The sequence below is a fragment of the Sander lucioperca genome, chromosome 1, assembly GCF_008315115.2.
Source record: "Sander lucioperca isolate FBNREF2018 chromosome 1, SLUC_FBN_1.2, whole genome shotgun sequence".
Taxonomy (NCBI): Eukaryota; Metazoa; Chordata; class Actinopteri; order Perciformes; family Percidae; genus Sander; species Sander lucioperca.
This window is the reverse complement of record NC_050173.1, coordinates 33569408-33584468: the sequence shown is the minus strand read 5'-3', so window position 1 is coordinate 33584468 and position 15061 is coordinate 33569408. Positions and strand designations below refer to the sequence as shown.

The 15061-nt window shown below is 40.0% G+C and overlaps 1 protein-coding gene across 13 annotated transcripts in view; it reads left to right on the top strand.

Moving 5' to 3' along the window:
- LOC116052474 (protocadherin alpha-C2-like) overlaps window positions 1-11850 on the top strand; it is a 162460-nt gene extending 150610 nt beyond the window's left edge. For all 13 annotated transcript variants that reach the window (XM_031303219.2, XM_031303221.2, XM_031303220.2 and 10 more), the window contains one exon: window positions 8731-11850. In XM_031303219.2, the coding sequence (XP_031159079.2) occupies window positions 8731-9038 (308 nt within the window). In that variant the 3' untranslated portion in view covers window positions 9039-11850. The remainder of the gene's footprint in view (window positions 1-8730) is intronic.
- Window positions 11851-15061: the final 3211 nt, after the last annotated feature.

Genomic DNA, 15061 nt, shown 5'->3' with positions numbered 1-15061 from the left:
ACACACATGGAAGTGTCAACTTGGTTTGTTGCTTGATAACCATTACATCTAAATTTAACATTTGACACCATTTGATAGAACAGACTTACATGTAGAGTCTCCATCTCGCTCACAAAGATTGGTGCATTATCCTTATTATGTTAATAAATGATGACAGGAAAGAGTCACACTCAGTGGCAAGTAGTGACCACATTTATAGACGACAAAACATTTTTGGCCATCTGGCCTTTCTCAGGGTGGAAAAAAACTTCACTGAGGCTCGACAAAGCACTGCAAGGAGCTCATTAGAAAACACTGCTAGATAAATCGCAAGACCAGGAACACTGGAGCGAAACAAAACTCTAAATGACAACATACTCACTGCTAGATGACATTTCACAGACATTGTCATGTTTTTAATATCATTGCATATGGTGCCATATTCTCTGCCCTGAACCAAGATGTATGACCAAAGAAGCACTGCATACACTGTGTCAGCGCCCTACGTGCATTGAGGAGAATTCAGTGGTCAACTCTTTCTTTATTTCATGACTTTCCTCATGATGACAGGGAAGTGGGGTCAAAAGAGGATTAAGAGTTAAGTAGAGAAAAGATTGGCCTGGTAGAGAAAAATGAAGGAGGAGGTAGGTGAGATAACTAGACGGGAGTATGTACAATGAGAGGACTGGAGCGAGAATGACTAATTAAGTGTAGATAAAGAGGTGATTTGTAATTAAGAAAGTGGAGATGGCTTGGCCTGGTGTCTTTTATAGACAGGAGGTGGTGGCCTGGGCAAGCAAATAAACTACACACACACACACACACACACACAAACTACTTTCTCTTCCTGTCCACACACACACACACACACACACACACACACAGCCTCCTCCACTCTGCTATCGATTTGTTGCCTAGGCTGAGGACTTACAGCCTGCAGACACTTCAAAACATGAGAGAAAGACGGAGAGGGAAAGAGAGAGAGAGAGAGAGAGAGAGAGAGAGAGACAGACAACAGAACAGGCAGTAGTGACGTCTTCAGGGTGGGTCAGTGGTAATAAGATCAGCTGGTGAGGATATAAGGTGGTCTAATTAAGCTGTGGCAGTTCAAGAACAACACGTCCACACGCTACCATGCTTTGCCTCAGGGCTGACTGTCCCTTCTTTATCTCATTGTTAGAAAGGTTAAAAATGGAAATATTAGCTGAGGGCTATGTTAGCTTCAGGTCAAATGTTAGGGTTGGATTAAGGATAATTCTGGTTTAAGAGTGTCAGATAACATGAAAATAATTTATTTCTAGAGCTCCCTGACTGGAGGACAAGATTGGAAAAGATTTGTGTTCTTACTTTGAAGTTGATTCTGTTCATCATGAAAATTGAGATATTGATTCAATGTGGCCTGTCACATCACTATGAGTCACAGGCTGTGCTATTTATAACTAAATCATCTTGTTTGCTAGGCAGGCTGTGGTCCTTAGTTGGAGAGCAGGAGTGCATCAGAGTTAGGTTTGTTGAGGCAATTGTTTCAGCCTGGGTGCTGTACCTACAGGGTGATGTTTTACCGTACAATCTATTTTTTGCTTCAATGTGAGACACGGAGGTACAGGCGACAACGCCCCTGTTTCTTCCCTCTCTGATTTAGAGCGTGTGGATTTGTGTGTCTGTGTCGTTGCATCTCGTTTAGTGTTTTCGTGTGTATGTGCATGTGTGCTTGGCTGTGCTTCTGAGTGTTTTGGCTGTCTGCTCTGTGTGCTGCTCCTGCTGTGACAGATGGAGCGCAGCCCACGCCCAGATTAACAGACCCACATTAATGAAATCAGGGTTCTGCTTGCTGTCTAACTCTCTCACCCTATCTGTTTCTCACTCCCTCTCTGTCTTCCTCCTCTGTCTCTCCCACTATTTCACAACTATGTTTCTAAACCAAGGACCCATAGACAGAACTGTGCACTATTGCAACCATCCCCTGGAGAGATGGGCAGAGAGAGATGGGGGAGGGGAGGGAGATGGGCAGTTTACAAAGTGAGGTATTGAAAAGAAACAATAGAATAAGCAATAAAGGATAAGTTGGAGAGGAAGCTAGCGATGCGATGAACATAAACTGTTTGGGAGGGAGTGGCGATGAGTAAATCAGAGTGATTGACTGTACCAAAGTCTGCAGAGGAAATAGAGGAAGCTGTATGAGGCTGTTGCTAGGGGAGAGTGGTTAGACTAGACAGAGAGAGAGAGAGGAGGGGGGGGACAGAGAGAGAGAGAGCTTGCAGCATTATTCTTCATCAGCACAAGCACTGTCACCATGACTCCTACCAATGTCCTACTGCTTCACTGGAGGATGTTGTTTCCACGGCAACCATTCATGGCCGCTGATATTGGCAGGAGAGAGAGGAAGGGATGGGGCTGTTATGAAGAGTGGGGTGCAAACATATGGTGTGGGACAAAAGGTGCTGAAGGAGGGGGAAGAAGGGGGAAAGAAAAAAACAGACTGGCATCAGGTGAAGGACAAGACAATGGGATGCAAGACAAAATGCACGTACATAAGCAATAAGCTAAAACAGACCGGGTGTTAAGTTAAATGAGGGAGGGATGTGTTTGGAAAGTGAGAGTTGGGGTAAGAGGTGTAAAGGGAAGGAGAGAGTAACCGAAGGAGAGTGACCTGCATTCATGGGGCGGTGGTGTACTGCAGAGATAGATGCAGGTTTACTGTTTTTTGTATCACCCCAGATCACACATGCACACACATACACACTTAAACATATACACAGAGGAAGAGAATAAGACAGATTTGATTAGAGTTAACAGTAATCAACTGTAGCGGGCACTTGTTAAAAAATAGACTCATGGGTGGAGGCAAAATGCCAAGAGAAAAAGGTGGACAAGAGATTCTACTGATGATTAATGCTTCATTTTCTCTTTCAATAACTCTGGGCTTGACCATATATCTGCTATGTAGCATATACGACCATGACCTCATGCATTTACATTTACTGTATCTTTGTTGGTCTCATCAGCAAGGGTAGGTGTAGTGTAGAGTAGTGGATATGAACAGACACAAAGAGTTATGCGAAGAAGAGATACAAACAGACAAACGTTTATTCAATCCAAACCTATATATCTTATTTTAGAGCTGCAGTCTTAAGGTGTACTTGATATGAAAATATTATTGGCACAATCAGTAAGGCAAGGTAGACCAGTCTAGAAGACTGTTTCTAAATCCCTCTGCCCCATCTTTTTCCTCTTCTCGACTTCAGTTATTTGCTTTCCTTTATTGTCACTCTGTTTTTTTGTTCCCATCCTGCGTTCTCTGAGTCTTATATATCTTGCCAGCTCTCTCCCTCTCTTTGTCTCTGGAGAACAAATCAATTTCTACTTCTCCATTTATTTAATTTTTATTATAGCACCTACACATACTGACATATACACACAGATACACAGACAAGTCAAACTCCCACACATACCCATCTACATTCAGTGTTATTTTTATTTTGTTAAGCCCTGTCACTTGGGATTGCTTGTGTCCACCATCTGCCACATGAGCCAGCTGGGAGCAGACAGCAAGGTGCTCAACCTGGCATGAACACAAACACACACACACACACACACACACACACATACACACAAACACACACACACACACACACACGCACACACACACACACACACACACACACACACACACACACACACACACACAATTGTACACTCTAATATGCATATAGAGGTATAATTGCTCTTTAAAACCCACAACCAGCCATCATTATTGTATGATGATGATGTGATGACCCACAACAGTTTTCTTTCTTTCTTTATTTAATTTACTGTTAGCCGATTGGGGAATATATGGAAGTTTATGCAGGCACAAAATGTATTCTTGTATCACTACCCAGGCATAGCAGTAAAAAACACAGACACATGAATAAGAATTAGGTTTTGAATAGACAGCAACTTCACATTTAGTTTTTATCACAATGCTCACTGCACAGCACACTTACAAACACAGGTGTTATCTTGAAGAAGGGTGTGGTCCCAGCTGACTGTTTGCTATCATAACAATCACAGATTTCTGTACCACTGCAGTGTGAAAAAAAGAAAGAATCGCACCTTCAGGATCTTTTAATCCTTTCTTTCCCTCCTCCCACCCTCCGTTTTTGTGGTGAGCATCGTGTTCATATCTGCATCCCTGCACTTCCTGGCCCCTTTTCTTCTTCTTCCTCCTCCTCCTCTTCTTCCTCAGCTCGTTATGTAACACTGCACTGCGCTTTTACCCAACTGGCCGATAGTAGGGCGAGACAAGGGGATGAATAAAGTAGAAGTGGCAAAATGGAGCTTGAGTGATTTAAGTGACTGTGAAAACCTTGGGCGGCAACAGGAGAGCGATGGGACATTCACACACAGAGATGGTAGGGCGAGGCAAGGGGAGAGATCAAACTCATGGGAAGATATGGAGAAAATCACAGTCTGTAATGCAAAATTATTGATTACAGTGGCTTGTGTCATTTAGCATTTCCATTGCAAGGGTTTCAAATGCTACTAGTTACAGATGCATGGAGAAAGTAATACAGCTGGGGGCATCACTATAAAAACAAATAACCCATCCTTGTGTCTAATGTGCCTGGTAGTTATCATTGACGGACAAGCAGTTTAATACGCAACCACATTAACGTTACCATAAACATTGATTGGCAATGATTAAGACTGGTCAATAACTGGGAGGGACTGGTATTAGCTGGCTGAGTTTTCACGCAAGATTAGTTAAAAGGTCAGTGGAAATGAGCAATAGAGAGAGAGAGGGTGGCAAGGAAAAGAGAAGGAGGGAGGTTGTGCAAAATGAACAGAGAAGAGAGAAAGTTTTGCTCTGCAACAGCCTTCGACAAATCAGATTGAAGCAATGGCTGTGTGGAGATCAGTGTTGGGCGAGGTGAGTCTGTTACCGTTGTGAAGGAAGAGATGCAGAGAAGAGGCAGGGAGCAAATAAAGTGAGGAAAGACATACAGTATAAGGGGACAAAAAATGGGGTTAAATATAGGGGGAATGAATGTGCATCACAGGTCAAATCCCATATTGTCAATGTTGTCTGTAATATCAAAATTACATATGTTGTTGATTGGATTTATTTGACATTTTAAAATAAATATATACAGTAATAGGTCATACATACGTTGCACTAAATACATATATTGCTGAGGATAGACACAATAAAGTTAAATATATAACTTATTTACATTGTGGTCCTCCTCCCTTGTTAGAAATGTTCATTTAAAAAGTACAAAAGGAAGCTCCCAAAGCAGCAAAGACTATTATGATGTGACCTTTTCAGGTCAGAGTTTAACACAGCCAGACTACAGTGTGTCCCAGGATTTGTCTTTTTTTTTAAATACAGCATAAGACATTGACCCTTTCAAGAGACTTGCCCTGCCATGCTTTGCTTTACCCTTTTCCATCTGTCTGCTCTTAGCATGACTCATCACTCTCCGGGGTGTTGTTTTGTTTGTGAATGCAAGTTTGCATGGGGGCACTGGTGTGTCAAGTTCCCACATTGAGTTAGACAGGTAATTTCTTTGAGGCAAGAGAGTGGACACTTTAGAGCAAAGCATTGTCAGCACCTTTTTATATTTAGTATTTTTTTGCTCCTTTTTCTTTTGAGATAATAGAATCGGGGTCATGTTTCTGCTTTGGGAGTCAGATGAGGATTTATCAACTGGGGGAAAGACTCACTTTGTAAATATATGTGACTCTAGCTATCTCTGTGTCTACATGTGGACGAGCAGTGACTGGATCTAGCCTGTCCTGTCTTAATCTTCTCAGTCTCTTTGTCAAATTCAGTCTTCTCTCTGCAGCTCTTGCAGCTTTGTTGTCGCAGTCAGTGAAAGCATGAGGGCTTTTAGGGGGATAGTGATGTGAAACAATTCAAATGCATGACCCACTTAATTCTTGTACGGCGGTCCCAGTCTGATTTCTTCAATATATCTGAGGGAATTAAACATGATGTTAAGAATGACAAATCAGACGAGGGCTGCAACTATATTCATTATTGGACAACCTCCCAATTACTTCCCCAATTATCAGTTAATAGCTTGGTCTATAAAATGTGGGAAAACAGTGAATAGTGCTCACCACAATTTCCTAAAGGCAAGGCAAGGCAGCTTTATTTGTATAGCACATTTCAGCAACAAGGCCATTGAAAGTGCTTTACATAAAACATTAAAGAACAGGAAAAACTAGATAAAAATATAAAAACAGATGAAATATGAGAATAAAAGTTAAGGTAGTCTTCAAATTGCTTGATTTGTCCAACCAACAGTCAAAAACCCAAAACTATTCAATTTGCAGTGTTATTTATTAATGAACTTATCATCTCAGCTCCAATTCAGACAGAATCAGTGTATGTTAAAGCTCAGGCGTTAAAACAAATTTGATTTAAAGCCATTGTCTGCTTTGACTTGGGCCGTTTCCTTGCAGAAGGAGAAGCTTTACAGCAGTGTGTGCCTCTATGACCGATTAGGATTGTATGCCAAGCAGGAGACATCATGTTTGTCATGGATTTACTCCATGAATCCTTCACTGTGAGCAGATCTCACTGAGAGCTGGTAATTGAAAATGGTAAAATATAGAAAGAAAATCAAGTAGGAAGAGTAAGTGAAATATGAATTAAAAGCAGGGATAGCAATTGAAGAGGGAATACGATTGGAACACATATCTGAAAAAGTGAACTAATAAACTCCATCATCTCACAAATTAAAGTTTATAAATGCTAGTAACTTATGGCTGAATTAGTTTTGATAATTTGTATAACAATGCAAAGCAGTATTGTAACAGCCAAACAAACATATTAACTGCATATGAGACTCTTGTTCTGTCTCAGTCATTTAAAGGAGAATTTATTTATATCCCTAATGTCACTTTGACCACTATCCTTTGTATCATCCAGGTGATCATAACTGAATAAAATTCAGTTTACACCTGACAGTACATATATAGTTTAGTCAGAACTACTTTTGCATTCTTTATGTCCAACTATATTAGTTCATTTTTTATAAGACATGCAGCATGAAGAAAGCTTAAACCAAACATAGAGTGTATATTTTGAGGCTGGCTGGGTAATAGTGCAGTAAGAGAAGATTGGAAGATGGTATTCTCTGCCCTGGGTACTGCATGAGGTCAGGCTTCCTCTTCTAGACACTGTTCCTTCTGGTTGGATGGAGCCCTGCTCAGTGAATCTCCCCTTTGGAAAGAACTCAGAAAAGAAGTGAGATAAATAAAAGGAATATGTGAGGCAAGTAGGTCATTGCTGTGAGGAAAGAACCAAAGAGCCGGGATCTTTTGCTGGTAGACTGAGCTTAGTTTTGTTATAGTCATAAATATAATGACAAACCCACGCAATGAAGTAAGGGCGTGATCTTTTCTTGATTCATGGTCAGGTTGGTTGATAATGCTCTCCTAAATACAGTTACACCTGCCAATTACTGAATACAGATGTGTTTGCTTTGTGTCCACTTTTCTTGCAAAACAGTTCAGTTAAATTCCACTAAAATACTTTATTACCTTTCCTAGCCCTTAACATAATGATGAAGGGTTTGAAGTTCCATCAAACAGTGCACAGATATTAGCTTTGGCCAGGAGGGAGCCTTTGATTCATTGCCCACTTAGCAGTTTCTTCTTGGAAACCTCCCATTCAGTTCCACCAACTCCCACCTTGTATAGCACGTCATGGCCTTTCCTCAAGGAATACCACTCATTATTGACCATTTGCATTTTTACTGTGGCTGCAGTGGATGTCCGTGATCTCTCCTTGTAGTCAAAGTTTTAACACAGTAGGCCTGATTTATGTATGCAGCATGTAGTGCAGGGGAGAGTCTTGTTTTAAGGTCAGCCAATAAGACTGCCTCCTGCAGGCACGTTCTATGAGCTCAAAAGGGAGCAGAATGTAGTGATACTAAATAGAGATACTTGTAGACCATGAATAATATTTTTATAGAAAGGTTTGTGGAACTAATATAGTAGAAGTTATTACATGATGCACAGAAGGAAAGATTGCTTATAAAAAATACAAGCCACCACAATGTACCGGTCATCCTAGGGATGCGTCTGCTTTGGTGCAGTAGCAGCTCACTGAACTACAAGTTCCACTTTAAATATCCTGTATTCTTTATAGACCTTTTTTTTTTTTTTTTTTAAAGAATCACGTTTTTAGAAAGAATGTGAGATTCCTACAATATAGCCATTAATAAATAAATAAATACAAACTCTATAAATATTTCTAAAACAAAAGTTGTGTGCTCATTAGACTTTACAATTGCCACTTTACTATATAAACCTGCTCATAGTTGCACCTGCTCTTCAGAGACGTATAATTTACAAAATAAAACTGACCTTGTATATTGGGCAAATGTGTGTAAATCCAGTAGAATGTGTTCCATCGACCTCCATTTTGATATCTCCTCCAGTTATTTGTTCTATCCTCTCTTAAATTTGCATGCATGAAGGACAAACACAACCTGTATGTTAGATGACCGGCAAATTGTGCTGCTAAGCTGTTGCATTTCATAAGTAGCATTCATAACATTCATTTAGGTGCAGCATGCATCAAAGATGAGGTGCAAAAGACTTAGTAAACCTCCCCTAGTGTCTGAAGAATTTAGCTTTTTACATTACAAAAACATTATGAACATCATAACATTTGGGCATTTTAATAACCACATCTGTTTGAAGCAAATAGCAAATTATTACTCATCATCCATATATTTATGTTTCTTTCAGATGCTGAAGGGGGAGAGGTCTCCCCCCCAATGGGTGCTGGTGTAGACAGCAACAGCTGGCACTTTCGCTATGGCCCCGGCGGTCCTGGTGCACCCCCACAGCACCTGAAACCTGGTGAGGTTCCCCCAGAAGCCTTTATCATCCCTGGCTCCCCTGCCATTATATCCATCAGACAGAACCAGGGAGGAGAGGACGACAAAAGCGATTTCATCACCTTTGGAAAGAAAGAGGAGGCCAAGAAAAAGAAGAAGAAGAAGAAGGAAAAGAAAGACAAAAAGGATAAGGGAAAGGATGATGGAGATGAGTAGAGAAGCAGAAAGAGAAAATAGCAAAGATGAAAAGGGCGCTGTTAAAACAGAGGTACCAACCAAAGTTCACTGGGCGAAAAGAAAATCTGAAAACTATTACAGATTTTCAAATTTCATTTTATTACCTATTTTCACTAATAATATTTTAAAGAACCTGGCCTTACCAAGATTTATTTTACCTTCAGTCCCTTACTAAGGTAAATTATCGATCTTGCCTTGATAAACAATAAAATGATTGATTTTGCTCCACGCCCCTATGTGCCTATACACCCTGAGTCTACTCAAGTCAGTCATCTTTTCCAATAAGGAGCGACCACTCTTTGCTCTCATCTTAAATTTTTTTCTCCTTTAACCCACTGGGCATGTTGGCACCTCTGTCTTACCCCCCCCCCAAACTGATGTGTAAACCAATCTCCCTGAGAGAAGACAAATAATTTGTACAAGAACAACAAAAAGCTCTGTGCCAGCCAAGGAAAAGAAGAATGACAAAGAAGATTGAGAGAGATGTATGCCATCTGGAGCTGGACACATACTACTTGTAAATAGCACATGAGAGGGTCACTGAAACTAAGGCTTACATGACACTGCTGCAGATTCCTCTGATAATTACAACAGTGTTTCCTGAGATCTCAATGAAACCACATGCACACATACGCATGCTCACACATTCAAACATACAAATACACATACCATGACAGAGTAGTTATGGAAAACACTTGAGGCATAGAGAGAGGCAGAGAAATAAAAAAGGAGAGAAAATCAACTGACATCAAAGAAATGTGCTTAAAACTAGACACTGCAAGCTTTTTGCCCTGCAAAGTCGACTATGCGGTGCGCATGTGTACATCAACTCTCTCAGGATGGAAGCAGTATCCTTTGCAACCACTCTGTATTTACTCACTGCATTTGAAAGACACAGAGAGCTTCATCTCCGCCAGAACCCCAACTGAGGAACGCAGAGAGCACCGGAATGATGGAGAGATGGGAGGATACCTCACATTCTCCTGAGGATCACAGAGTGGAGAGTCCAGCTGAGCTGGCTTGTGACTCTGCTTTCAGTAGGTGGACTCTAATGAAACCTTACAGAATATTAGGATAGTGTCGAGATTTTGATATCACCTTCTCTTCTCCCCCTGCCGCAGCAAAAGCCTAATGCTTTCTGCTTTGAATGTTTGGTAGCAACCAGTCCTTACCTTGAGTTTACAACTGCTCACTTGCTTGTACTTGCCCAAAGCTGCCACAAGCCATCCTCTCCTCCCCCAACTGCCTTTTTCCCCACAGTCAACCATCCCAATGACTGCCTCTTCATGTGATGATGAAGTTTGTGAACTTGTTCTGTTCTTCATTTATTCTCTAAAGAGATTCACAATTACATATGCCTGCATTTTTTCTGTTCTTCTTTGTAGCTTTGACTGCTTTTTGCGTGTCATGCCAAGCCCCATTTATCCTCAGACCCTGCCCCTAACCCCCCGCTCAGGATCAATCCTGGGAATGGCTTACTCTGAACATTGTGGTGTGCTGAGAACAGCATGGAGTAATGTGGATGAGGCCTGGGGAAGCCCAGTCAGGGGTCTACGCTCTGAACTCTTGTCAGATGTCTTTCTAAGTGCACAATGGTTCAGTGCTTTTAACTTGCGAATACTTACAGTACACAGTTCATTTTCTGTGTGTAGCCACTGATGAGAGGGGATCAGGTGGGATGAAGCGGATATAAGGAGTGGAGGACTGGGATAAAGTGAGGGGAAAGGTGCCGTGGGCTGGCCCTCCACCTCCATGTACAAGAGAAGAGAGTTGTTCTCCAAATTGATTGTTTAGATTGTTGAGTCACATATTAGCTTTCATCTACGCTGTACATGTAGCGTAGACTTTTCATGGATTGTCTCTGCATTAGTAATTAGATCTGCTAAAAAATATGGGCATCTAGGGATTCCCATCCCACCAATCCTCTCTCAGGAGGTTTTGAAAAAGAGGCAAACTCATGCCTCATGACCTGCTTCTGTTGGTTCCCCTCACCTGCCTGTAACTTGTTGCCACGTCCCCAAAGTTTTGCGGCTCAGTATGACGTCACTCCATTAAGTGGCTGCTGCATGTACTGCTCTAAGGAAACACATACTATATAGAGAAATATATATATAAATAGATAGATGGCTATGATTTTATTCTTTTGTATTATCATTTTTCTTCATTACTCGCACAGGAGATATTTGTATGTACTTCTGTCTCTGCCAAACATCTATGTACTACAATCTTCACGCTCCACAGATGTTGTATGGCATCCACTAAACCTCTTTAGATATTTGTAAATGCTATAGTGTGATACCTTTCAATGCAAGTTTATTTTTATTTTTTACCAACTATGATTTTTCCTTTTGAAAACAAGCAAAGCAAGAAAAAAAAGAAAAAAAAATCACTCTATGTCCAGCTTTGACATGATGAACTAACACTGTAATATTGTAACTGAAATATGTATGATCTTATGATGAGCTATCACTTACTTCCCTTTCACTCTTAAAAAAATTACTGAAAAAAATGTGTATAAAAAGGTATATGTAGTGTATGCTTGTGTTTAGTGAGCGTTCATGCTGTCATTCTTTCCCAATGTATGGTGGTGAACTATGGTGGAAATGTGCTGTCCTAAATGGACTAGCCCAGATCTGTTGTAAAACCTTTTTTGTACACCTGCTCATCAACTGTGACAGTGAAGTAGTGAATTTAATTTCTTTTCTGATTTGGTTTATTTTACCTAAATGGATACAGTGGTAGTGTGTTTTGTTTATAAATCACTAATAAAGTTTTCTTTCTTAAAAATAAATGTGAATTTATTGTCTTGTCATTGTGTTTGTGTGTGTGTGTGTGTGTGTGTGTGTGTGTGGTGTTCTATTTACCTCTAAGCTTAAACTCTCATATCTGTTTCCCCCAAAGGTGATGGGTTATATATTGGCTATAACACAAAAAACACCAAATAACTAAAGGGAATCTGCCAGCCTGTCGGCGTTTTTCTTTCTCATTTGAATTTATTGCAATGCAGCAATACAGAATAAGATTCAATTTAGATATTTTTTTGTTTGTAATTTGTTTAGGTTTTTATTAAAAAGCTAAGGTTTTTCATCTGCATTTTGTTTAAATACTGTGTAATGAATAAGAATATTTTAATTAAAAGACAGCCTTATGTAATGAAAGCCTTAATTAGAAATCAGTATTACACTTGTTCTTGTTTTACAGAGGAGGCTTGTATCTCAGGAGAGTTAGAAAGGGGTCAATGTAACACTCCAGAAGAGTGGGAAATAATAAATCCCTAAGAGGAAGAAAAAGTATGTCTCTTCACATCAGTGAGGGCAGGACTGACAAATTATTGGCTGCTCTCCTCTATCATATATGCTCACATCCCACTTCTTTCTCTGCACTGACAAGAACTCAGAGGAGAGACACAGGCAGAAAGACCTGCCCAGCATTGATGCCTCATTTCTCCTTGTTGAAAGCCATGGTCACAGATTGTGCAAACTGTCCCTTGTGAAAAGGAGCTTTCAGAAACAATATAATTTAATAAAGTGGCTAAGTATATTTATTGTATCCCAGTGGGTGAGTTTGTAGAAAAAAAGATCACAATAGTGAGACATCAATTATGCTGGCCTAGATAAAATGCAGCATTGATAATCAATACTTTTATCCAGTCATCTAGGCAGCCAGCTCAATAGTTTCCTAAAGGGTAGTTTAAAGCTCTAGGAACTACAGCAGATTTCCCATTTTGTTTGTCTGGAATAAACAAACATTCAGACTTATCCATGGCTGAGTGTTAAATAGATGTGTGTGCGCATTGGTGTCTTTGATGCTACTCTTGAAAAATATAAAGTTAATGAAGTCTCCCTGTCTCCAGTTTTGGCTTTCATCTTTCATCTAGAGAGAAGGGGTAGCAGTGACAGGGGTTCAAGAGTTCATGTTTAAAAAGATTGCTTGTGAAAATGCCACGTCTTTGTTTTATTCTCTCCAAGAGACAGACAAAAACTGTCTCTATGGTTACAGCGATTTCGGGAATAGTCTCTATGGCGACAGCCTTATATACTTAGCAAACAGAGCAGGGTTGAAACAGTGAGGTGTCTAGTATGGGGTCAAGGTGTGTGTGTGTGTGTGTGTGTGTGTGTGTGTGTGTGTGTGGGCTGCTGATTTGATGATGCAATACCACAAACAGTGTCTCTGACTCCTTGCTTACATTTCACTGTTAAGAACAACAGATCCATGGAAGAACAACACTTTAACAAAAAACACTAACACCCACACATTTAAAATGCCTACAGTTACATATTCCCATGAGCATTCACAAAATGTGTTCTGGTCTCTCTGAATTTTGGCTCATTTGAGTTATACAAACAAATTAACAAACAAGCAAACCGGCTCAGTGCAGGAAAGTAGCCTGCAGTGTTTGGTCTGCAGAGCAGTGAATCTCTGGCTAATGAATATGGATATATATTATGGCAGAGTGAACAGAGCAAGCAGAGCAGTGGGCCACTGTGCTCACTCTCTTTATAAGATGCTGTGTGAAGTCCACAGAGACAAATGCAAGCCAGTTTAAACACAACATAAACATAGACTGCACTATATTGTGCATCAGTCATACCTTAATGTATGCAATACGAATTGAACTTATTAGGAGAGGAAAGACAAATAGTGAAAGGTTAACAACTACAATTGTGAAAAAGGTCTTTAAACACATGATAAAACAGATCAAACATATGCCGAATTGGGGTGCAGCAATATGTAATGTGCATGTTTTTGTCGTTTTGGTTGTGTTGGCTGGTGATGTTTCCAGCTGCAGTGACTCAGCAAAACCAGCATCTTGCTAAGGAAAGCAAATGAAGTGACTTGGAAGCAGCCAGGATGAAGATGGAAAGATTAATGTGCACAATCATTTTGGCCTGGGGCAATGACAGCACTACACATTACGCTGCAGAGACACAGTGTGTGTGAAAGAAAGTGCAAGTGAGAATTGAGAATTATTTTTTTATAAGTCTTTTTATTAGATTTTTCGTTCACATACAACAACATTTGACACATACAATGCATCCAGGTAGTCTTGTCGGAAGGTAGCAAAAACCCTGTCCTACACAGTGTATGTTGAAAACGACAACCAACTTAACCTAAGCCAGAACGGCTTCTATGACTGAACCGTAGTTAGAATTGAGTAAAGTTGTCATGATTAATGCAAATTATATTAATTAGTCCATTGGTAGCCTAAATATAAATGTATAAGTAGTATGCAAGTTCACAAAACCATACTGAAAATACATGATGGCAGCACATTGCCTTTTCCAATCATTTCTATTCGCTGCACTTTTTCTATCTGCAGGAGTGCTAAGCAAAAGGCGCCATCTCCTGGTCAAATAACCACAGCACATTTAACCACAATGTGGTTTTTTGTTATTATTTTGGTGTTTTTTAAATTGTCATTAATTGTGAAAATATAATCTTGACTGTCATTATTTCTTGTGACTGAACTTGATTCATTTCAGGTCACTTCTGCCTTAAAATAGGCTATTTTTCCCAAGAGATTACCTTACATTCATAGTTGAATTCAGCTCACAGATGAGTTTCATCATTGTTAATCCTTAAATATTGTTGTTTGCCCTGATTCATTTCACTATTTGTTGGTAAACATACTGTATTTACAAAATAATTTAGGCAATCACATTAATAGGCCTATTAGAAATACACATAGGCCTACAAATTGAAGTTTTGCCATACTTTCTACTGTAATTCAGAGCAATATTGCAGAACAATTTAGTTTACCTCTTTTCAAATTGGACATCTTAAGATTGGCTGTGAGTAGGCCTACTTGCTCTTACTGTAAAAACGGCCTGTCTAAATCTAAATCCACCGGTTTTATAGACTGTAGGGCCCGCTACACCTTTTAGTAGCTCAGAAGGCAGTTTTCACAGCCTACATGGTTGATGGTCCTGTTGTATTGTGTCCATGCGCAGCTTGTATTTTGGTTCATGTAGCCTATGTTCAGCAGCGCAACTTGCAAAAGG